The sequence below is a fragment of the Hetaerina americana genome, unplaced genomic scaffold (assembly GCF_022747635.1).
Source record: "Hetaerina americana unplaced genomic scaffold, ioHetAmer1.1.p SCAF_2, whole genome shotgun sequence".
In the NCBI taxonomy this organism is placed as follows: domain Eukaryota; kingdom Metazoa; phylum Arthropoda; class Insecta; order Odonata; family Calopterygidae; genus Hetaerina; species Hetaerina americana.
This window is the reverse complement of record NW_027286763.1, coordinates 110,631,482-110,656,318: the sequence shown is the minus strand read 5'-3', so window position 1 is coordinate 110,656,318 and position 24,837 is coordinate 110,631,482. Positions and strand designations below refer to the sequence as shown.

Here is a 24,837-nt window from a genome sequence, read left to right as displayed (position 1 = left end):
AACCTATTTAATTTGAAGGTGCTATTATTGGAAGCAGGTGACGGCTGAGGTCATTTGTGCCAATCAAAATGGGATGGTTCATTTGGTAGAGGTATTTGTTTGGGAAAGGTATGAGTGGAGAGTGATCCAGCATCTGCATCATCCTAATGCTATAAAGGAAAGATGCCAAAGGATCAAACAATATGCATCCCACCCAAACGATGGTATATCTTGAAGGCCTCTCCACCTTGTACCCCAATTTGGATCAGAATATCAGTGTAACATACTGTCACAATGGGGATTTGATCCCATGCACTCAGGGTGGGAAGCTAGTACACCAGCCAACACACCAACCTGATCCGCTTGATGCCTGAACATATGTTTTACTCTAATTACTCAACATTTGGATCAGTCAGTCAAAACTTTCATTAAATTACTATTTCAACTAAAATCATTAAGTAGTTCTTGTTAAAAGAGCTTTCTTCCAAAATTGAGCGCAAAAAATTGAATTAGTAGTCACTCGCCAGATCAAGTGGACATATTGATACACTTCATATCATAATGGATATGGATAGAGTAGTGTTGTACCCCACTTGTAAATAATAACATAAAAAAATCTTAATTTTCTTCCAAGTTTGTTTTTTTTCAAAGCCCAATTTCTTTGCTCACCTACGATTTGAAATAAGATATTTTCACCACACACATCAGCTGAAGTTCGCACGTCATTGGGCTTAGTATTAAGTGAGCTCTACCAATCAAATCAACCTTTGGGTTGACAACTGTCGTTACCACCACCCAAATGATGACTCATCCCTGATTCAGTGAACATCACATTTTTTTGGGTATGCGGAAGGGAGTTTAAATATAAATTCCCATAAATCTTATATTTGGGAGTAACCCCTCAGTATATGAAAAAGCTAACACAAGCACATGCATTGTATTGCATTGCATATTTGCAATTTTTTTCCCTCCCTTCTATCATTTTTTTCATTTGAAGTCATATATTTTCTGGAAATAATGATTTTTTCTAACCACAATGATTTTATTTGGAAATGTCTCATTACATCCATTGCCTTTGACAGAAGAACAGAAGCTATTTACCGTTCACTCTTATGTTTTCTCTATTTAATAATTTTTTGGCAAGATCAATTTTAGCTTCCTTTAATCATTTGATCAAAATGATTTTTCACTCATTGATAACTCACTCATGAAATTATTTTAAATGACAAAGCATGGCATCATGGGAAATATCCAAAAAAAGCAATTATAATTAAGAAAACATCCAAAGCACTTACCACGCCCCCAAACAATTATGTTTCCATTTGAATCACCAGAGATTACATCCCCAGATTGTGAGAATGCCAAGCAAGTGACATATTTGGGCTTATCCCTATTCTCAAATATCCCCATTCTCTTGCTCAGGGCACAACCTCCTTCCAGATTCCAAAATGCAATGTGAGACTTTCCACAGGTCACAACACATGTGCGTTCCATCGGATGAAACTCAGCTGACACCACAGTGTCCACAGAACACTACGGAGACAAAAAAAAATAATGTTATCATTAATATTGTTACCAAGAAATATTCAGGCCACAAAGTTATTGAGATGTCAATAGAAAAGACTAAATATAACATCTTTTATTTGATTCAACTTTTTATAATTGAAAATACTTCCACCTTCTTATTTCGATGGTTTTGCATTTGATTGCATTTTCCAACACTCATCATATATGATTTTGAATCATCCCTCAATAATATTCAGGCCACAATACATGAACTAATCATCACAATGATCACCATATGCAATATTCAGAAGATGTATCATACATTTTCATTTGAAAGAAGGCCATGATAAAAACAATTGTGCTTAAGGGTATAATATATTCAGCGCATTCATGTTTTCCATTTCAGAATTTCTTTCATCGGGGAACCATTGCTTTTATAAATTTAACTCACAGATTCTTTTGAATGAAATAAAGTCAGAGTGCTCATTGTCATTCCCCACACCTCAAAGGCACACCTTTCCACTTGACTGGAGGGGAAGGAATTGACCCATCATTCAATAAGTCCCGGGACTTGTTGAACGGGATATTATTTTGGGATGCATAAGATATAATTTACATCGACTACCTTGTAAAGGGAAAATCTATCGATTTCGACAATTACATTGTGTTATTGGTGCTTTTGAAGGATGAAATCGCAAACAAAAGACCGAGCATGTAGAAAAAAATTCATCACTCATTTGTACCAATGCACCACAGTGCCACAAGTCAATGAAAACAATGGCCAAATTGAACGAGTTGGGCTTCAATCTGCTTCCCCACCCACCATATGTACTCTCCAGATCTATCCCCCAGCGACTACTGGCTGTTTGCTGATCTCAAAAAGATACTCCAGGGAAAAAGATTTGGCTCGAATGAGGCAACTGAAGCTTATTTTGAGGACAAGGACAAATCGTTTTACAGGCATTGTATTGAAAGGTTAGAAAAGCGTTGGGATGATTGTATTATAGCTCTTAAAGGTGATTATGTTGATGAATAAAAATGAATTTTGCAAAACAAAAGTTCTTTTCTTAGTTAGTCCTGGGACTTATTGAACGATGGGTTAGAGCCAAAGGTTAATTTCAATTTCAAGCAAACAATATATTTTTATAGGCTGGAGAAGGAGGGAAGAGAGACATCTGTTGGGAGAAATTCAAAGATGGCAGGAGGAGTGGATTCAGGAAATGCTGAGAGAGGCAATCAGATGCAGAGAGCGATTATGGAGGAAATGATGATAAGAGGCATTTTGGATGGAATTATGGGACATAGAAAGTACGCAGAGCTCAAAAATGGGTAATTATATCCTGCAGTATGGGGTTCAAGGATTATTTCTGTAATGTTGCTCGGGGCTTAGTTCTGGGGTCCATCATTAGACAACCCCAACTCGCTACACTACTGCTAACTATAAAAAAAATACTTTCAATAGTCTCAGCCACAGTCAACATTAAAAGCAGACAGGTTATTTGGATAGAATCTGAATGATGACTCTCCATGGTATGTATGTCATCTATATAAAAATACCAACACAAGGAAAAAATTAAAAAATTAATCTTAAGAAACATTTATTCCTAAACTTTCTTCTATAATTGGAAATTATTAATCTATAGCCTTGAAAGTCAGGCTGAAATTAGAATATTATTAAATGGAAGGTTACAACTTGAAAATACAATGATTTTCACTTACTCAATGATTATTCAATAACATAATATTCTAATTTCCTCATTTGTTTCCTGCTTACCTCACCACTACAAATTGGAAACATTGAACTCCTATTGCAATGCTTATATGGGTTTAACAAAGGAAGTTTGGGAATTGTATAATCAGTCGTGCTGCAATTAGAGTCTTTGTAAAGTCCATAAAGATTCATGCAGTGGGTATTTGTACAAAAACAATTTACATGCCAAAGACATACTCATTGACATAGATATTTAGGAATAGCTTATCTTTATGGTTTACACTAGAAGAAAAGGTTTTGCCATCACTTAAATGTTTACAAAATAACATGAAAAACAATCCACTACCCAAGAGTACCTTCGTCTCAGCTATTTTTTGGCCCCTTTCTCCTTTTTGCCAATCCCAGATTGAGATGTTATGATCTGGAGCTTCATCAACAGCACACAGGAGAGTACCACCATCCTAAAATGATACAGTTGTTACAAAATAAAATGGAAGCACATATGCAATATTTATTTCATGATTCGAGAAAAGAAAACATGATTCTACAAATTTTTTAAATTAAGTAATGATTCTTTTAAAAGTCAGCATTACCATGGTCAATTTTATGAGCAAAAATGAGATGATGGAAAAATATATTTTGCATCCTATTTCATTTTTGATATCCACAAATTTAAAAAAAACCCTTTATAAATATTTTCGAGCTGTTCACCAAAACATAAACAAAGCCCTATACTCTTAAAATGAATTTCTCATCATTTATCAAAAATGATTTTTAATAAAAATGCAAAACAATATCTTTAAAAACGATTACCACACACGCAATTATGAAAACACATTGTTTAATTTACACCTGTACAGTAAACTAAATTACAAAGTTTGAAAATAAAGTGTAACGGTTTACTTTTGACTGACAGTTTAAACAAAAGCATTTTGTCTTGAGCCTGAAATAAGTATAATTCTTGGATTCATTAATACTGTAATGGGGGCCTATACGAAGTAAAAATGTGAAAATAAGCTGCCTTGAATGGTTCTGATAATCAGAATTGCCAAATTGTCTCATTTCTACCACAATGAGATCTTAATGGCTGATTTATAGACAATATATTATTACTATCTTTTAAGATTATGTACTACTCACCTCTTTAACCATTTTCAACAGGTCAAGATGTAATTTGACAAAACATGGCCAAACCATGTCAATGTGTTAAGTAAAAGACAAGGTATTTGAAAGTTTTGGAAGGGTCTTACCTTTTTCTGATACTGGGACTTGGATAAATCAAACCTGCACATAAAAATTCAGAGCTCTACCATATTTCTTAAATAACAATGAGATTCTCTGGTACATTATTTTTGACATGACAAGAAAAAAATGGAGAGCAATTGGCAGCTGCCTGCTTGCAATGATAAGGGGTTCTCTGGGTAAACTAGAACAGGCAATTACTTTTTAACGACAGGTTTGAATGAAAGCTTCCAAAATATGTAATTTGAATAATGGAAAATATATTTACAAAATGTGCAATGAAAAACACTCACAGCTTTTGAAAACGATAGGCAGCAAATGGACCTCTCAAATTCACCAAGTCCAAGCACATGAAGAGTTGATAGACTCACTGAATTCCAAATTCTGACATGAGGCTGTAATGATAAAGAATAATCAATTATTTTCCATGCTGTCATAAACAAAGAAGATTTCATTGACAAGGAATAAGTTATTACTGGAAAAAGTGCAAAATCCATATAAATGAGTCACAACAGATATCAACATTCTACATCACAGGACATACGTTTCCTGGAAATTGCATGAATTTATTTATCTACCATATGACAACCAAAAAATTACATTTTACTAAACAACCGGTCATTTATATTCATTATACTTCTTCCTTATTTTGTCTACTGCTGCAAGAGATATGGCAAAGATGACAGCATTGAAAATTGGCATTGAAATTCTGTTTACATTGCTATTATCTACATTAATGTTCAAATTTTCCTGTCAAAATCAACCATTAAGATTTAATCATACAAGTGTCCATTTTGGGGAGAAATGTTTTGGAGCATGTTCTTTCATTTAAATAAGCTACAGAAAATTTTCAAAAGCGTTATATGCAAAAGTTGCTACATAAATGTTATCCCATCATATCTCAAACTTGTAACAACCCTATAATATGTATTCCTTTTCATTTTTAAGACACCCTAAATTATGCAAGTCCTTACATCCATAACAAAAGCAACCAAATGAATGCCAAATAATTTGGAGCCAATTCTGAATTATAATGATTTTTACTATTTTCATTGGAATAAATTCTGCCTTGAAAAGAATTTACAAATGGGGACTTACAATTACAAGTGGCATTGTACAAACGTATGCATAAGAATGCCACTTAATTATGTACATGAAATCATTGCATTAAATAATATTTTTTCGGTAATTCTGGGGGTTAGTTTATCACTACAGAAGCTTTTTTTGACTATTCCCATGGTTTTGTCAGACAAGCAGCCATCAGTATAATTGGCAAAAAGCTTGATCAATAATAATGAGGTAACACACCCTGCACTAGCGAAAAAATTCTCTTTATCCCAATAATAGAAAACTGAAAAACTAAGCTCATATTTATGTGCAGTTTTGCCATTCAAAACTGTTGAGGGTCCTCTTTGAAAAATAATTCATTTCCTTATTTGGTCATAAATTTGGACTTTTTCGACAGTAATACAAATAATTTTCTTCCTCACCGCACTCCCAAAGGACACAAGAAAGTAACAAGCAAATAACATTAACATGCATTCTGAGGCCAAAAATCATGCAACAAGACATACAACATGAGAAAAATAAATATCTTATGCACTAAAGTAGCATGCACGAGGATGAAACAGGCATTTAAGATAACATGGAATGTACACATCAAAGGAATATCATATTAAAATATAGTGAACTGTTTTTGATAGATTGACTGCTGCCAAAGATGAAGAAAGCACAGATTTCATGAGTACAGTAAAATTTGCATTTTATAATAAAAGATGGACCATTAAGATTTTCAGAAAACATTCTATCAGCACAATACGCACGGAAAGTAACCTTTCTCCAGCATTGCAAAGCATCTTCCTAAGGACTAATCAGAAGATCCCAAAATGAGAATATTACACATTTCCAAAGTCTTGAAACTGCTGAACAGGTTAACCCCTCCAGTGAACAGTGAAATCTGCTAGTTTCATCGTTAAGTTATGAGTTTTGTGTCCTATCCAAGTATTTTATGGAAATTTCATAAGGCATCAGAATTTAAGATTAATAGAAGTACTACACAAGTGCCAACAAAAGATGCAATAATACATTCACTAGGAAAGAAATTTATTATATACATGTGTGGAGAATATGTGACTAAAAATTACCTCAAACTTCAAGTACGTATAAAATACAGTGATGTACTTTGAAAATGGAAAAGTTTCCCTGCAGAGTGAGTGGCACCACTTTCATAGCAATTCAACTCATCATCTGATTTTGATAAACATTTGTGAGTAATTGTCATTATAAATGAAGTCAATAAATGAACCAATTATTTTAAGTTGGGGGTGAGCAACTGGCTACTTTTGCTCTGACTCCTGGTTCCAATGAAAGTTGTGAGGAGTGCTCCTCTCTCACATACCAATGGTCTTCTGCACTCCACCAATCTAATATCATCCCTTCCCTTTTCTTCTCTTCCCTTCCCTCTTCTTCTTTATCTCACCCTCTTGCCCATTGCTTCCCCTCTCTGGCTTGCAGCGAGAGATCTCCTGAGACGGCTATTACTTGCAACCTACATCTCTGAATCATTGAGGAGGTTTTCATTCATCCTTTTTTAATAATTGTCAGATTACAACTATGCAGTTTATCAGCATTGTGCTGAGTGTTTTGATGGTTTTTACACAGATTTTGGCAAACTACAAGAACTCATTTGGGCATTACTCTGGCATATCACTTGATAGCATGAAACTTAAAAACAAAACGATAGCATGCAAACTTATTCCTTCGCATGAGTTGATGATGGTCAACATTAGGTCTTGTCATGCAAAATTAATTACATGCCTTTTAATTTACGATAACTTATCAACAACTGTCGCATGTTATCTATATGATGTCAAATTATTGTCCAAATGTACCCTTTCTTACAATTTGTAAGAGTTACATTAAAATCTGTATGAATGTTTTTGTTTTACATCAAATGGAAAAATAAATTAAAATATTTCCTTGGCAATTTGAAATTACTTATATTTTTAGATGTAACATTTTTGATTGCTATTTGTTTGAAGTGATTTGCCTTTTCACATTATTTGCAACTAATGACAGTATGCATTGCTTCTATTATAAATTTAAAAAATAATGTAATTCCCCTTAGATTTGGAAGAACTCATGACAAATATATAAATGCTTAAAGAAAAATATTACCCCAGAGAAAGTGTGAACACAGTCAGTTCAGCAGCTGCACAAACTTGGATATCCACTTTTTCTTGAATAAAATACAATTCAATTAATGATAAATGCTGGAATTTGTACATAAACCCATATGATCACCATTAGTTGCCATTAACTACAAAAAAGTAATATTTGAGGTCTTATGAACTTCAATAGAATCCTAAAAAATGTGTCACAGTATCACACAGTTCAATATATACAACCTCTACCACATTATCAGAGGGAAATATCTGACAATTATTTTTGATTCAGCATCACAGAAGATTTTAATACTATTATTTTTTTAATCAATTAATAATATCCTGTGGGGTGGTTATCAAATATATATACAAATTTTACTGTACACAATATAACACAATAACATTCAGGTACTCATGCTCTGACAAGCACAATCATTCACATTTACCACAAGCTTCCTGGTCTGAAAGTGACGAAAATATAAGCAGGAGAGAAAAAGCACAGATTTAAAACAATGACCCCAGGACAGAAAAGCACAAACAGCATTGGAACACCAGGGTACTCAATCACATACAAGATTTCACCAGAACAGTGGTCATACACTTCCTTAGAATTGAAGGAAAAAGCAAACACAAATTCAGAAAAAAAACCAAGTCCTTCCACAATCACATTAACAAAACACAACACCATAGAGACATTTCCGGCCACAGATTTCATGAAAATGTAGTCAAGATATTTCTGTAAAAGAAAATGTTAAAGGAGAAAGAATAATAAACTGTTATAAGTTTTAAAAGGAAATAAGTGTGGAGAATGATGGCACATGAAACACATTCTATCATGACACGACATACCCACTGCTCAGCCTCAGGTGCAGTTCTATCAGGCGGAGGGTTGAATTTCCAAGACTACAGTGACAACAGACGGCAATCAATTAAAACATTAGTACAAACAAGAAAGAATATTTAGGAATGCAAATCCAACTCCTGCATGACTAAAAAATAACACTAAATAAAATTCAAAAGTGCTTATTGTGTGCAAAATACTGAGTTTGTGTGAATGATGTTCAATGTATTTAAGTTTTGTGTCTCAGAAGGATATAGAAAATCACAAATCAAGTTCTAAAAAAAAAGACAAATGACAGGATGATGACAAATGACGTGAGACAACCAGCCATTCTCTGCGTGCATTACTCATACAATGAAGTGCTACAATAACTGACAAAACAATTAATTTAAAATGACTATTAAAATGGTACAGATAACAAAGCAAGCAAGTAAACATACCCGGCCTTCTCTTCTATCATGTCCTGCTGTCTGACCACTGGCAATCAAAAGTTTGTTTGGATGCACAGCAATACTAGAAGGAGAAGGGGGAAAACAAATGATATGTAGCCAACTGGAATGCTCACATATTTTAAACACCACAAGTATACATTTCATCCATATTATTTATTTGAAAAAGGCAAAAACATTTTGATTTTCTGTTTCAGGAGTATTTAATTAACCATAGTGAAAAAAAGAGGCATTTACATCATACTATTATTTAAAAAGGATTCCATTTTTAGGCATCAAAAGAAGTTATACACAATGATATATATAAGGTGATGACATGAAAATAGTGATTCATATAATGATTCCTTTGCATATAAACAGTCAAAATTGACACTTGGGAGGTGGTGGCACGACAAGAGGTTTGCAGGTGTTAACTCTTTGGCCAAGTGCAGAATTAGGAAATTGCTATTATTTTGTATTGATGATAAGGCTGTCATGACTTTTTGTCCTTTTTAAATATACCAAACTATTCTGTTAACTCCTGCACTGCATCATATTTATTTTCTTGGAAATATGCAGGAATGAGTAAATGGAATAGGTTTCCTGAAATAAATATTAAAAGAAGCTATTTTGATTTGGCATATCCTAAAAATTGGTATGAACAATTTGGAGAGTATTTTGATATTTCGCATCAGAGGAATCATGCATACAAAGAATGAAGTGAACTACTGAAACTTAAATATTACATGATTTTCAGACCATTCAAATTTCAATTGATAAAATATAAATAACTTAATAAAAACTGAATCAAGTTTTACTGTAGTTGCTTTAATGGTCTTTTAACTGGGGCTGTGCCAAAAAGAAATATAAAATAAGATATATTTCATTAAATAAAACTTTTCACTAAAAATCCACTTTTTTCGTGGAGATTGCTTCCTGGACTTACAGGCAGCTTAATTTAATGGGTGTGATCCATTTCACTGTTATTCTAATGCTCCAATGTAGAATATAAGTTATATGATAACTTTTCAGATGACACATGACAAGGTTTGAGATCTCTCTTTGAATTTGCAATAATTGGGAAAATGAGATATATTCCGCATTAATATGGAAAAAATCATTAGGGCGTGTCACTTTTAGGAGCAGACTTACCATATTCCTGCAAGAATCTTGACAAACTGAACCATCAAAAAGTTTGACCCAAGGAATTTGACCCCTGAGGCCAGGGGCCAGGGCTCAATTATTATTGATGTTTAGCATCCCATATCAATAGAATAATAAACACTTTCCTTACCACTTCACATCATCCGTGTGGCCTAGATAATGTCGTTGAGCCTGCTCTTCCAGGTTATGCAAAACAACTGCAGCGGCCACAAAATAAACCACTTCTCCTGTTGGGAGAAGGTAGAGGTTTGAACGGCAGTCCCTCCCTCGATATCCATATCTAAGAGACTGAAGTTAAGGAACAACCAAAACTATTATACACATGAACAAAGAGACTTGTGTCAAACCATGAAACTTGGAAAGCGCGATGGAAAGAACATTCTGTCGGAAACATTTTCAGGGCCACTAGTTCAAATATATTGGAAACCTTCAAAATGTTTTCAGTCAAGCCCACACAGAGTGAAGTCATTTGTACACAAATTTATTTCCAAAAATCAACCAAAACATCAGACTGTTAAAATAAATAAACTGTCCCTATTTCATTAAATAATTAATTTACTCAAGCCTACTCTTGGCATGAATGGGCTAAAAAACAATTTCACAAGCGAACAAATAGAAAAATTTCTCATATTTATGAAGCAAAATTTGGGACTCCCATCAACTGTTTTGCATTGAAGATAAATTTTAGTCTGCCAGCACATCTGTGAAGACTTCAACCAGATGCCTAAATCAGTTTCTCCCAAATATTAGTAAATGTCAAAAAAGTATTTGGGAATTCCCAGAAGAGAACTCGAGTATCTAGTTTGAGCGTCATCTGAAAGGATTTCGGAATCACAAGCCCAACGAGTTTCCCACGAAGTAATAGATAATCCTTTATGAACAAACCCGTGATGCATCAGTGCTCCAGGAAGAGATCTGTGGAGTCGACGCTTCTCTGTTGTTGTTCCGGCAGTGATTGGATAAAGGTGGATAAAATTGAGATTGGAACAGTGATTAAATACTTCGTAAAGAAAGGTACGAAAGCAAAGGAAATTCATGCCGACTTTCAGAACACACAGGGGGACTCGGCTCCTTCATATTATCAACTGTTGCCAAGTGAACAAACGAGTTTAAGTGTGGTCGGGATGGCTTAGATGATGATCCGCGGAGTGTTCGGTCAAAATGTCTGGTCACTAACACAGAAATAATTGCAAAAGTGCATAAAATGGTGATGGAGGATCGCCGACTGAAAGTACGAGAAACCACTGAAGCGAAGGAATATCATCTGAACGGGCATATCACATTATAGCAGTGGAATTTGATATTTGAAAATTATCTTTTGGATGGGTGCCGCAACTCTCTACGCAGGATCACAAACGCATCAGAATGGATATTTACGAGAAATGTTTGTCCCGTTTTACGAGCAACCAACAAGATTTTCTGCGCCGTTTGTGACCACAGATGAAACTTGGGTCCACTACCATTGACAAAAAAGCAGTCAAATCAGTGGAAACAGTGATTCACCATTAAGAAAAAAAAGCAAAGGCAATAAGGTCGACCGAAAAGGTTATGACTTCAGTTTTCTACGATGCGAAAGAGGTTCTGCCGACACATTATCTTTCCACTGATGAAACAATTAATGAATTAATCCACCAACAGCAGCAAAATATTCAAGAAAAATGGCCTGATTTGGCAAGGAAGAAAGCCATCTTTCATCAAAGCAATGCACGCCCACACACTTGAGAGTCGTTGCCATGGCAAAAATACGTGAACTAAGATAAGAATTGTAGCCGCACCCGCCTGATTCGGCTCCATCAGATTTCCATCTCATCCCCAGGCTCAAAATATTCCCTGGGGGATGGAGATTCTCTTCAAACAAAGAACTAACAGCCGTAGCGGACGGGTATTTTACAGGCCTTAAGGAAACATTTTCGAGATGGGATCAAGACATAGAACATCGCTGGGCCAAGTGCATTAGTGTACAGGGAGACTACACCATAAAAAATAAAAATAAAAGTTTCACCGAGGTAAGTCGTTTATATTTATTCCATTCCGAGAAATTTACAAATTGCCCTCGTAGTGGCGAAGTTTATTTTTTTCTGGAAATTTTTTATACGACCAACAGCCAAAAACTAACAATCTCTAGGGCCCTAAATTTGTATTCCATGTTATGTGAAGATAAGACATCCCATTCCTTCATATAGGAAGAAGGGCTGTACTGTGATAGATAATTAGTATATGGAATAAATGAGTTACCAATGATTTCAATTTTTATTGACTCGTGAAAATATATTTAATATATAAATAACTGCAGATTTGTTGACAGTCTAACACAGGAAACTATGAAAGGGCAACAAAACCCATTATCTTTCAGTGAGCCGGCGCTTGCTTAAGCTCATAAAAAATTTCCTGAAAATGTGAAAACTGAGATAACAGAAGAATGATAATGGTGATATCTTGCTGTTTGTTAATGGAGCCAATTGAAAACCTCGTCATATACAGCGATAAATATCAAAGTTAGACCAATTGGACTTTCATAGTTTATAAATATGCTACATGGATACATTGATCCATTTTTTTGACTTGGACTAATAATAACAAAATGCAAAAGGCATTAATTTCCCACATAATCAAAATAAAATTTTAGCATTACGAAAATCAAACAGCTTTAAGACAATGCGTAAAATGGGATAAAAAATAAATATGCGTATCCAGATAAAGTTAACTTTAAATAGAAAATAGAATTTTCCAATTTTTTCCACTTTTTCATCGCATTTACATTTCATTTCACACTGTGAACGTGATAAAAATACCAAATTTAAAATCAAGATATGTTGATTTTTAATAAATTACAATTATCGTAAATGTTATCATCCGAGTCTAAATTGAAGTGTCTCTGAATCGTTAGAAGTGTAAACGATAACATGAAAAAAGTCCATCTGATGTCCGGAGAGAAAATTTCAAGTTTAACTGTAGTTGAACTTTTAATTAAAAATTGTATTTTTTTAACCAACCCCGAAATCACTGTTAAAATTATTGTCGGTACGGATATGAGGACCTAGGTTTATAATTATCTTGCAAGACTCGGTTTCTCAAACAGTTACTGAAAATATCCAGGGAAAGATTATTTTGGGAGGAGCATAGTATTGAATTGCAACTTCACCTTCCCGGACGGGGATGATTCCATCGCCCGTACCACTCTCCCCCCGGATAGTTTCCGGCACTCGGAGCCCCGGAAACCCAACGGTCGTCGACTCTAGATCGAACTCTCGATATACATGATGAAGGGCAAAAATATCATAATTTACGGAATTCCTCTCGCATCACACGCGTGGCATTGAAAACAAGGGAGGCCATTGTTTTTCCCAAATGAAAACCCTTTCCCCCGACACCGACCACGGAATGCCTCCTTCAAGTATCTGCGAAACTAAATCTCTCTAATTCAGAGGAGCTCAGCACCCCCCCCCCCCCCAGAGTTCTGAGAACATAAATGTTAACCCTTAAAAATCAGTCCAGCCGCTCCAGGACTTCAGAATAAGTATTTCCACGTCTCTTCATCCGAAGCCATCGCTCTGATTTCGATTCCGGCAAAATTTGACACGTATTTTGAGAAATCGACGCGCCACACACCCATCACGGGCACCTGGCATGATACTGAACTGGAAGACTCGGACATCAATCGCAGTCACGCAATCGACCCAAGAGTGGAACTGTTTGGTTTAATGGAGCAACCATCGGGTCTGAAGCAGCTGCACGTTATTTTTCCTGTATCCAACTGGTGAACAAAACCAAAGGTAAAGTGGAGGACCTCAGGTTTTACCCGCGGATTAACTGGACGCTTGTAGTATTCACCGAATAAAGTTGACCACTTCGGAGACTAAGGCCCGTGTCCTAGCTCCATTTCCATTTCTCCATTTTACAGGTATTCACCGCGTGCGTTGACATTGTTGACAACAGTGTCTCTCGAGTCCCAACCAGCGTCTTCGGGCGTTCGAAGGTGTTGGATTGAAGAAGGCTCTTTCTCAAAGGGGCTCTGTTCCAAAAACTACGGAGCGGGTCTCCGTCTTCTCTAGTCATGTTTTTGAGCGTTTCTTTTAGTTCAATGGGATGGAATATTATTTGTGCTCCTTTGCGTTGCTACTTGCTTCTTACAAAAGAGTGCCATCTCTATAGTTCTTGGAAGAGAAAAAGCAGCGGATTCGCGGCATACTCTATACGTAGAAGGCCAAAACTTCAATCCGACACCTTCGGCCTGAAGACTCTTGTTGGAACGACGGTGAAACTACGCCGCACGTGGCGAATACCCGGAAAATGGAGATAATATCCTGCTGTTCGCGGAAACCCGAGGACCAATTGCATCCCCATTGCTGACATGAATTGCATTTTCCATCATGCAGTATTCCCAGTTGTTAGTCGGGGTCTCAGTCCCTCTAAAATCTTTTCAAATGAGGGTACGTATTGTTTCGAGTTATCTAGATTGCCTACTGAGCATGCAATGGGAAGGGACCCTGTGAATGACTCGGGGAGTTGATTTCGGAGTACATTTAAACAGAGCACAATAGTTTCCATTGAGAAGAGAGACCGTCTTAAGTACGCATTCTTCTTCTTTAAAAAGGAAAACCATCTTATAGATATATAAGCAATGTCTCAGAAGTACTAACTTTCCAAACGTCGGAATTGAAAACAAAAAATTCGAGTGGGTAGGCAACCTAAATAATTAGTCTTGAAATGCCAAATCCTTTCATAGAAATACGTCCACTGGCAAATGAAATTATTAAATACATTACTGATTATCGCCATAGAGTTTAAGAAGATTTCAACAGGGAAAAATCGGAGTTTTATTTCATCGCAACCATTCGAGAGCAGTCCGATTTGATGCCGACGAACGAGTCCACTGAGTCACGCCCGAGGAACTCTTTTAAGCCGATCACACCAACATACTCGCCCACCCGAACCTTGTTTTTCGAGAGGATTATGAAATAAATCCGCTCCCGAAATTAATCACGCGAAAATGTACCGCTTAGAAAAAAGTCAAATTACGTCACAGAATGGAAAGGCAAAAAATACTTAAACATTTTTTTTACTACTGTTTACTACTTTAATACATAATTTTGACCATTTACGACAAAACCAATTTTCACTTCAAAAACAATTTTTCGAATCCGGTTGAGGAGACTTTTGAATTATTGCGAGGTACTAAGGCAACAAAATAAGATTACTTGACAAGCTCAATACCGGTTAGGCCAATTCTTCGAGACCAGCACTTCTTTCTTTAAGATTTTTAGCTGGAGGAACATTTCATACTTGGTGAGAACCATACCATCGTGATATATTACAAAAACAATCAAATGCACGTAAGGGTGTCTTCAAAAGAAAGCTACGTCACGTTAGAGAAAAAGAATTTGAGCAGTCAGCATCCCGAACAAAGTGCATCTAAATTAGGTATACATGTAAGATTCTCTTAATAACAGGTTTTCATGTACAAACATTAAACGAAAATACATTTGCATGGCAATATTAGCTTTCCATGCTAATCAAAACGTTCAAGTCCAGTCTAGTGCGCGCATTCTCTTTTCATTTTGAACAAATGAGATACGAAGAATTCACTTGTGTGACGTGCAAAGAGGGAATACCAACCTGAAAAATTACTGAAATATTTCATTTTGTTGATTTATTATTTTCAGTTGTCTCGGAACTCAAAATTTTAAGATAGTAATCGAAGCATAAGTCATCCTCAAAGATTCAGAAAAAGGAAAATTGTGGATCCCGTCTCGTCATATTACAGTTTTATTCAAACCTAAACACAAGCAGAATCGGCATTAATGAAATAAGAGTTAATATCAAAAAAATTTTTGGGTGACTCATAACTTAAAAAAAGACAGTAATCAACCCGTAAGTCTCGGGTTGATTACTGTGTTTTTTAAGTTATGAGTCACCCAAAAATATTTTTGTAACTCTACCATGGTAGAGTTCACCCTGTACTTAAGCCCTATGTGGCGTGTGATATTCACACATTAGCCGGGTAGGGGAGCAGCTCCTTTCCCTGCGCCGGTAATGGTTTCTCAGGATGTTCTGGTACCCGAAAAAATCACAGCGTGGGTGGAGCTGCAGGTGCCCGGAGGGACTTGCCCAGAGAGTAGCCTCTACCCACTGGACTAACACGTCACCACTTATAACTTAATCAGTTTAAAATATTTCTAATAACTCATCAGAGTTGGAGAATTTCTCGCACAAAAACTCACATCAAACAACTTCGTCGAAAGTTAATTTTCTCGTTGCGTGAAAAAAACTGAAATGATTATTATTTCAGCCTTGACAGCAGGGAAGTCGAATTAGTTGGCTTTTGTTGTAATAAAAAAGGGAACGCGAAGGCGATGGCGTGGCCCATGAGTCCAACGCTCACACAAACTGTATTGGCTAACGTGAGAATGACGTCCCTGTTGACTTGATGGTGCCTTTCCATAACTTGCAGAAGCGGGCGCGCGTTGGGGGACATTGCGCGGAAGAAACGGAGGACGCTTTGTTTCTGAAACTTAGCAATGTCAGCGGTGGTCCCAGGGCAGACATGTCAGATATATATATATATATATATATATATATATATATATATATATATATTATATATATATATGTATACAGGGTTCGTCCGGAAAATAAGTGTACTGAGCTCAGGAAAAAAAATTTATTACACTTTTACATATCTTAAGCTAATATTCCTCAAAATAGGACCCTTGTGAGTCGATACACTTGTTCCAGCGGCGTTCCCATTCCTGGAACGCTCCCGCGAAGGCATCATCGGGAACCTCTCGAAGACTCGTCGTCGACCTCTTCTCTGCCCTCCACGAACATCTTGTGCCACCGAAAGATCATGTTTCTGGACATGGCTGACTCCCCGTAAGCCTGGTTAATCATACCGACAGTTTCGGTAGACGATTTCCCAAGCTTTACCGCAAATTTGATGGAATAACGCTGCTCCAAAAACTTCGGCATCGCGTTCCGTGACGTGGATCGAAGCGTGGAGGTTCGCGTTAACAGAGCTCCTCACTACACCACAGCTCAGAGCCGACTGCCTTTTTCAGCGTCGCTTGACAACATACCCCCCTCCAATCGCAGCCCGTCAGAGCGGTGCTGGGCGCGCCCAGCCCAGGAGTCAGTACACTTATTTTCCGGACGAACCCTGTATATATATATATATATACATATATATATACATATATATATACATATATATATATACATATATATATATACATATATATACATATATATATACATATATATATACATATATATATACATATATATATACATATATATATACATATATATATACATATATATATATACATATACATATACATACATATATATACATATATACATATATATACATATATACATATATATACATATATACATATATATATACCTATATAAAAATACATATATATATATATATATATATATATATATATATATATATAATTTGTAGATGTTCTGGGTTGGTATTAAATCCTCCACAAGGCAATGAAGTGGTTTCGTCATTCTGAGGGGGTCATTCTGACGCCTCGGAGAATCTTCCGCCCTGCCAAAGGGAGTGAGTCCGGCGACATGTTGGAGAAGAATAACAGAAACGAGACGGATAGACAAGAAAAGCAGCATAGAAGTATTTGCGAGGAATTAAAGAGAAAAGGAATTCAATGAAAGGGATGGAGAGAAGGAAAATCAAATTTGTTTATATGTTCTACAGCATAAAAACTTCCTGCGAAATATAATGGAGGGAAAAGTAATAGAATAAAAAGGAATAGGAAGGTTAAGAAAGAAGTTTCTGGATTAGATAAAAAAGTACCATGAGAGTCACAAGAAATAAGGATCTGAAAAGAACAGCGATGGAGAGATATAAGAGTGTGTGGCGGCAACGACGAGGCTCCACCTTTGGTAGAAGCTGATGATGACATTAAAAACGTTTCCGACGAAAAATTCCAAGAAAATGTGGGAGATGCCACGACAGTAACTTTTAACGGAGTCATCCGCTAATATGCATTTTAATGCAACAATTTTAGAGCGTAAAATCGTACGCCTTGACCGGGATTCGAACCCGGATCCCTCAACGCCTGGTCGAGTGATTTAGCCTGTTAATTTATCGAGGCGACTCTGAAATTTAGGGGCTTTTTGGAGGACCGGGTTCGAATTCCAGCCAAGGCGAATGATTTTTACATTGAATATGTTGCATTTCCTAAAGAATCTAAAACCCTAGACTCTATGCTCGGCCTTGGCGGCAAACACCAGCACTTTGACAAATATCCGCTTTGATTTGGAAACAAAAAAATCAACCCTCGTATTACGTGCTTTAAATTTAAAACAAAAATTGATCGCAAATACGAACTCTGAATGAGGTAGAATGGTATTTCAATGTTTTCTCGGAAATAATTTGCGGATCAATTTCGAATCGACTTTAAATTTTATCTGAATTAAATTAGTGAATTCGCAGTCAGATAATTTTACCACAAATTGGAAATGTGGATCAACCGGTGCATGTTAAACATTAAGTCGTCATTCGAATTTGTAGTAGTCCGTACTTTCGTAAATTCCCGTCGAAGAATTGTGTTGATGTATACCGAATACATTACCTTGCATTCATTAACTTGCTCTCGCTATCTCCCAGCTTGCAGTGCGTTCTATCGAGATACATTTTAGCCGTTTTAAGCTTCTTTGCTTTCAAATTCAAGAGCTCCGAACCGCATCCTAAGTTATACGCGAACAACTTTTAACGCTATACAAAAATCCAAATTCGTGAAACGCTCGAGTAGTCAAGATGCCAGACGGCGCTCATCAGTTTCAATCCCGTGGACCAAAGAGAACATCGTAAATACTTTTGAAACATATCGCGAAGCGCAGGATGATGCATCCTCCGACAGCAACAAAACCAACTCTTTTTAAGTTTTCGCGAATATTTTTCATAGCAGGCAATTTCGCTTGATCGGATTTTCATTTCTTCTCCCTTGCACAACATTGTGAACGAGCAATTATTTTCTTTTTGCTTTTTTTGCTACCTTCAAGCTCGCGATAAAAAATACTTTTCGGAATTTCCTCTTTCTTGTGCTCCTTCGGTTAAGTTTGAACGCCCCCCCCACCCCCTCCTGCGTGGCTGTTACATTTTTTCTTTTTTTAAAGACGGTAATGACCTCCAAGGTTAGTCCACTACTAACCCATCGCTGCGTTACTTCTCGAAGTTAATTGGCCGAGCACGAAATCGGCGCGAATCGGCAGTCCATAGCTGGCTGACGAGGGCTAGTAGCAAAACGAGGAATTTCCTTCGGAGCGCTGAGATGAGTAAGGCGGCTTCCTCAGCGAGCGAGCGGCCAAGGCTTTTCTCGCTCCGTGAACCACGAACGGGGGGCCAACACCGACCGCGCGCGGGTGGACTAACGCGTTCCAAACCGTTCGTTCCGAGACAATGCCTTTCGAGTGTACGACATCGAAGACAATGAGACAAATTGTATTCATTAAACATTGACGAAAATCCTCACTGAATTTGTTTCCTGGACAGAGCGCAAAGGAATCGCGTTCCTTTCGGTTTTTTTCGGGAACATTGGAAAAGGTCATCACAAACGTTGAATTGGGTTTCCGTAACAATTGAATCGTTGAATGCTACATCCCACGCCAACGCCACGTGTTGGAACCATCGCACGTCATAGACTTGTCAGTTTTCTGTACGCCAGAATGTTTCGTCGGCCATTCACTAACGAGGCACAAACCATTTTGCCAACCATTAATTAACAACATTGATATGTTCGTGTTGGAATACGGTTGGCTAACAGTTATATCACTGTTGAATTATTTTTTGCCGTCGTCGAGACAAACTTACCGGAGGAATTGTTGCTTAAAATGCTGAGTCAACCCCAGCGTTGGCTGATTACTATTCCTAAGAAGCTCCTGTATTTTTCCACTTTTTTCAGCGAAACTGTTTGTCGACAGACAGTTTCAGGTGTTGCTCAATTTTCCACAGAAGGGATGATTAAGATGATCTCAGATATGTTTGTTTATACGAGTATCCGTTTTCCTGTGTTCTTTGCTACCATGAGTGGAAAAGAACACAGGAAATTTTAGCCTTCCTTGGGTGGCAACGTAAATGGATCATGTAAATGGAAATGGTTCCGAAGGCCGTATTACCGCGAATGAAGACTGAATGAATGAATGTAAGATTGAAGGATTTCTTGGCTAATTCAGAATTAATCTTGGAGCGGTACAAGATTTATTTCACAATAAATTTTACGCGTCAGTTCTAGGTGCGCATGTTCATTTTACAATAAATTCCTCAAATCAAATACAAAATATCGAGTTTTCAATAAAGCCCTTTTGATGAAAAAATGAAAAGCATAACATGAACTTTAAATATGCAATTTTACCCAATTTTGCATACTTTTAAAAATAAAAAAAACTATGTTCAATATATAAATCGCGAACGTTACCGGCCGTGCTGACCACTCGCTAACTTTGTCGTGGCCGTGACACAATTCTGCTTCCCATAACCACTAGACTATAAAAACGTAAACAATTATAATACACGCTTAATGCCAATGACATTGGCTCAAACTTTCTCATTTGTGACTAATATTTGTTACGAGTCAGTGATTTCATTCTTCAGAATATAAGTTTTCCATCACACCTAAAAAAAAGCGACAATGGATTTGTTCCAAGACGGCGGAAGACAGTGAGAAACAAACTTCACACGCGATTTGCATTTCTCGACGGGGTTTTCTCCCGACGGGACAATTAGAATGCGGCATTGCGTCACGGGCAAATTAACGCAACACGTTACCGAGACGGAAATGACTCACGTCAGCAATCACGATGCCGAAAACAAAAAGATCATACGATACGGGTTCAAGACAAATTTTTACTTCCTCTTGATTACATTTTCAATTAGAACACTTTTAAGCACGTGCTCCAAGTTACACTGAAATCTTCTTCTAGGTGTACATAGTAAGTACTATCAACTAGTAATCCTCCTATTCCGGTGCCACACCAGCCGATTTCATTGGGAACTCAATTAAAGGAATTACGTGCAACACGAGACACCAGTCTTTCCGGAGAAGGGGGGAGACCCAATGTCACTGGGTCCCCGAGGCGACGGTCCAGAGAGGTCGATAAAAAAATCACCACGCTTAAACCATCTTAACATGGATATAGAAGATATAAAAATGTAATTTACGTCGCTGAAATGAATTGTTCCGCAGAAAAGATGCCCATATAGCCAATCATGGCACCATTAGAAATTTCAAACAAGATTGGATGATCGTGAGATGCACAGCGGGATTAGCAGTTCCCTGAGGAGCGAACTCCTTCAGGGGAATTTCAATAAATGGTAACATGAACATGATTACATTTCTCGTTATAAATAGAAAAACATTTTGTAGCAAGCCAAGTTTTCTTCTGTCATTATGATTCATTTCCAATGACGTAGAGCGCAGAAACTCGTCGTATTTTTTAATTTATTTATTTTATTTTAATGAATACATACCCTGCAAACCACCACCAGAGTGTGTGGCAGGGGGTGAATACACACCAAAATAATTTTACCCGAACATGAACCTACCGCCGTGGAACAATGTTGCTATTATGATCCCCTATCGTTCCTGGAAAAAATGACATCTTAAATCTATCCTTTCCACTCTTAATCTCTCTAATTTAATTAGCATTATCTCTCCTACCGTAGTACAATGGGGGTAATAATACATTTTCAACATCACGGCCAAACAGACGTCCTTCCAATTAATGTGCAAGAGCTTCAATCTGTAATTTAACCTTCGCTCTTTTGAGTGATCCCTAGCCTAGCTGCTCTAATATTTTTGATACCCTAATAATTTTCTCATAACAACGTTGTAAAAATCTAACGCTGCACGCGATCCAATTCGGCAAAACCGTGGAATTTGTAATAGTAATTTTTTTCCTTTTTTTGTGATGACACACTTGAGATACATACTTTGGTTCCTCCACTACAGTAATAACTGGGACGAGCATAGGTTTTCCTTTAAGCAATTGTCGAGCATTTCGCATTGTCGAGACACATGGCAATATTGTTACTCAACAGAGAAAAGGAAAATGATTTGGTAGGGTCGCGCCGTGGTCCAGTGCCTGCGCAGACCGCCCGGATGACGACCGGAGGGCCTTCGAATCAAATCTGCACCAAGCTAATGGTCGGCACAACCCTTGAGGGTGCGGTCGTCCCTCATAACCCTCTGAATGTGTGCATTTCACTCTCAGCAGGGATGCACCCTTGCCTATCACAAACAATCTTTGGCGAAAGATGCAGTTCAAAACTAAAATAAAGGCGGATTTAAAAAAAAAAGGCTTGAAGGTGAGGTGGGCTTTCATAAAAAAATGTTTAATTTCATTGTCCACTCCTGTACTAGCGCAAGAAAAGTCACGCCTTGTAAAAACTCAAGCGCCTAATTCTTATATATTCGCCAAGATTTCAATAATGAGGCTGAGGCTTCTTGAAAATGTTGAGGAGATGGGTATTTCGATTCGTTTAAAGAATCGCTTTATCACCCGATTACCACCACGGGGTCAAATTGCACCACCCAGCACAAGTCCCATTTTATTGCGAACAGCGCTTGACTAAAAGATTTTGCCTCGATATAAGGTTACGAGAACACTCAATCAAAAAAAGCTTTTTTTTTGTGTGTGTCAATCGTATTTCGGAAATTATGCGGATTGCCGTCCGATAACGCGAGAATGATTTTGCAGACTGCAGACCAGTCGAAAATCCGCGGTTTTAATTACCGAAACACAAACACACATACAATGGAGAAACCTTTCAGCCGCGCAAATGCGACACCTCAATTATAATGCCGCAGAGAAAAGGTGACATAACGGGTGGACATCTGTCACCGGACGAACCAACTATTTTATCGCAGTCGAGGGAGTGGCAACGGTCGAAGATGGCGACAAAACACACGACACTCACGAGGATGGATTCTCAGACTCTTCCCGGAGAAGTTTTATATTTACTCTTCGATAAAATGATCACTCAATCTTGAGCGTAAGTCAAAATAATCCTGGCAACAACAAGTACACGAACACGCATCGTAAATATTCTTTTGTTTCAGGCTTTATTTCGTGGAAGTATTTAATATCCATACTAAAAAGAAAGACTTGTACTTTTCCACAGATTTTATTATAACGCATCGTAAAGGTAGCGATGCTGAGAATTCGAGTTCTTAGTGTCAGACTGAGTTGTGTGGTGAGCTGTGCGATGGAATGCTAACTTAAAAAGATTTCGCGGATTGGACAAGTTTGTAATTTCACATCTAACAAGATGCTCCGTCAAAACTATTATCGATAAAACACCATTACGTGAAAATCCACGTGCGTGTGGTCATAATGAAACGGCTCCACCATATCGCGCCCCATAACGTGAACACACGTTCGTGAACTCCAGTTCCACCCCCATGCTCATGAATGAGTGTTGGGGTGCCCGTGTGTCGGTATTTCCCGGCAAGGAAGAATAAGGCATTTTAAAACACGGTGCATTTTGGACGATTTTCATTTTCAAATCACGTCAAGCGATAAAACTCATTGTGTTTTAATTTAATTTTTTTAGCAGTGCAGTGATTAAAAAAAATATTATAATTAAATCTGTAATGTAACTATTTCAGTGTTTACACTAATCGTAATAGTATGTAAAATGATTTCACAAAGAGCAAAAGAATTCGTTCAGAGCCCGGTCAAAGGGGGAATGATGAATTCGATGGTTTGTGAGACTTCACTCTCTGAAATTCCATCATCGCTGAATAATTTAACTTTGTTTTTTTTTCACACAAAAGCTTTATCATACACTACCACTCGTTTCGACGCATTGACGACATAATCGTATCCGTGATAGTGTCATCGCCTATGCGTCGAAACGAGTGGTAGTGTATGATAAAGTTTTTGTGTGAAAAAATACAAAGTTAAATTACTCAGCGAAGGCGAATGATTTTTAAACTTAGAAATTTCTGCATTTTGATGTATCATTAATGCATTGTCGAAAGAGACGAGAACTGTCCCCAGGAAACGTTCACCGAAATCAAGTATCAATGAACAAACGCCATTTCGCCGAGAACTTTTTTTTTCAGCGTCGCGCAAGTCTTATCAAAAAAAAGAGATAACCATGCGAGACAGAGCGTCAACACACTCCATCTTTATCAAACTCTCCCGTGAAGTGTGCACGGGTTTGAGCTCGAAGTTCTGGGGAGTTGGGGGGCAGCAGCGTGAGAAGAAAAGGATACACCCATTCCAGCTTGAGTTTCGAGGAAGGTGCAGTCGCGACTTTGGTGATATCATAGCCCTCGATGTTCGAGGGGGCGTACAGGATAACCGGTCTCCCTCGCAGGAACATCCGAACGTAGCCATCCTCCTCGTTGTACGTGGCGTCCCGGGTGCTGTGGGAGGAGAATAAAGAGAACGCCACAGTGAATAGAAATCATAAGATACTTGAGTGGAGGTGACACACACACACACTTACGACACGACAGCCGAGGAATAGGGGAAAAAACCCTTCCGAAACAAAAAAAAGGGAATAAGAAGGAAAGTGATCGAGGGGGTGGTGTGCCACCAAAGAGCCCTCGAGTGAGGGCGCTCCGACATTTCGCAGGGAAAAGGAAATAGCATTAATAAAACCGCAGAAATCAACGCGAAGATTGATGTAGGATTCGATGTTTTTCCGGCACCCGATCCTAGTGAAGTCTTCACGGGTTTATCAGCATTTTAAGTTTTCAACTGCCAAAGTTTCGACAGCTAACTTCGCCATCTCTCTCGGGCTAATGACGAAGTTAG

The 24,837-nt window shown here is 37.5% G+C and overlaps 1 protein-coding gene across 1 annotated transcript in view; it reads right to left on the bottom strand.

Moving 5' to 3' along the window:
- Positions 1-24,837, bottom strand: part of LOC139688397 (echinoderm microtubule-associated protein-like 2) — a 60,948-nt gene that overhangs the window by 9,367 nt on the left and 26,744 nt on the right. The window contains exons 4-9 of the mRNA XM_071585950.1: positions 24,291-24,443; positions 10,166-10,315; positions 8,884-8,956; positions 4,732-4,833; positions 3,553-3,657; positions 1,275-1,512 (exon numbers count right to left, since the gene is read on the bottom strand). Of these exons, the coding sequence (XP_071442051.1) occupies positions 1,275-1,512; positions 3,553-3,657; positions 4,732-4,833; positions 8,884-8,956; positions 10,166-10,315; positions 24,291-24,443 (821 nt within the window). The remainder of the gene's footprint in view (positions 1-1,274; positions 1,513-3,552; positions 3,658-4,731; positions 4,834-8,883; positions 8,957-10,165; positions 10,316-24,290; positions 24,444-24,837) is intronic.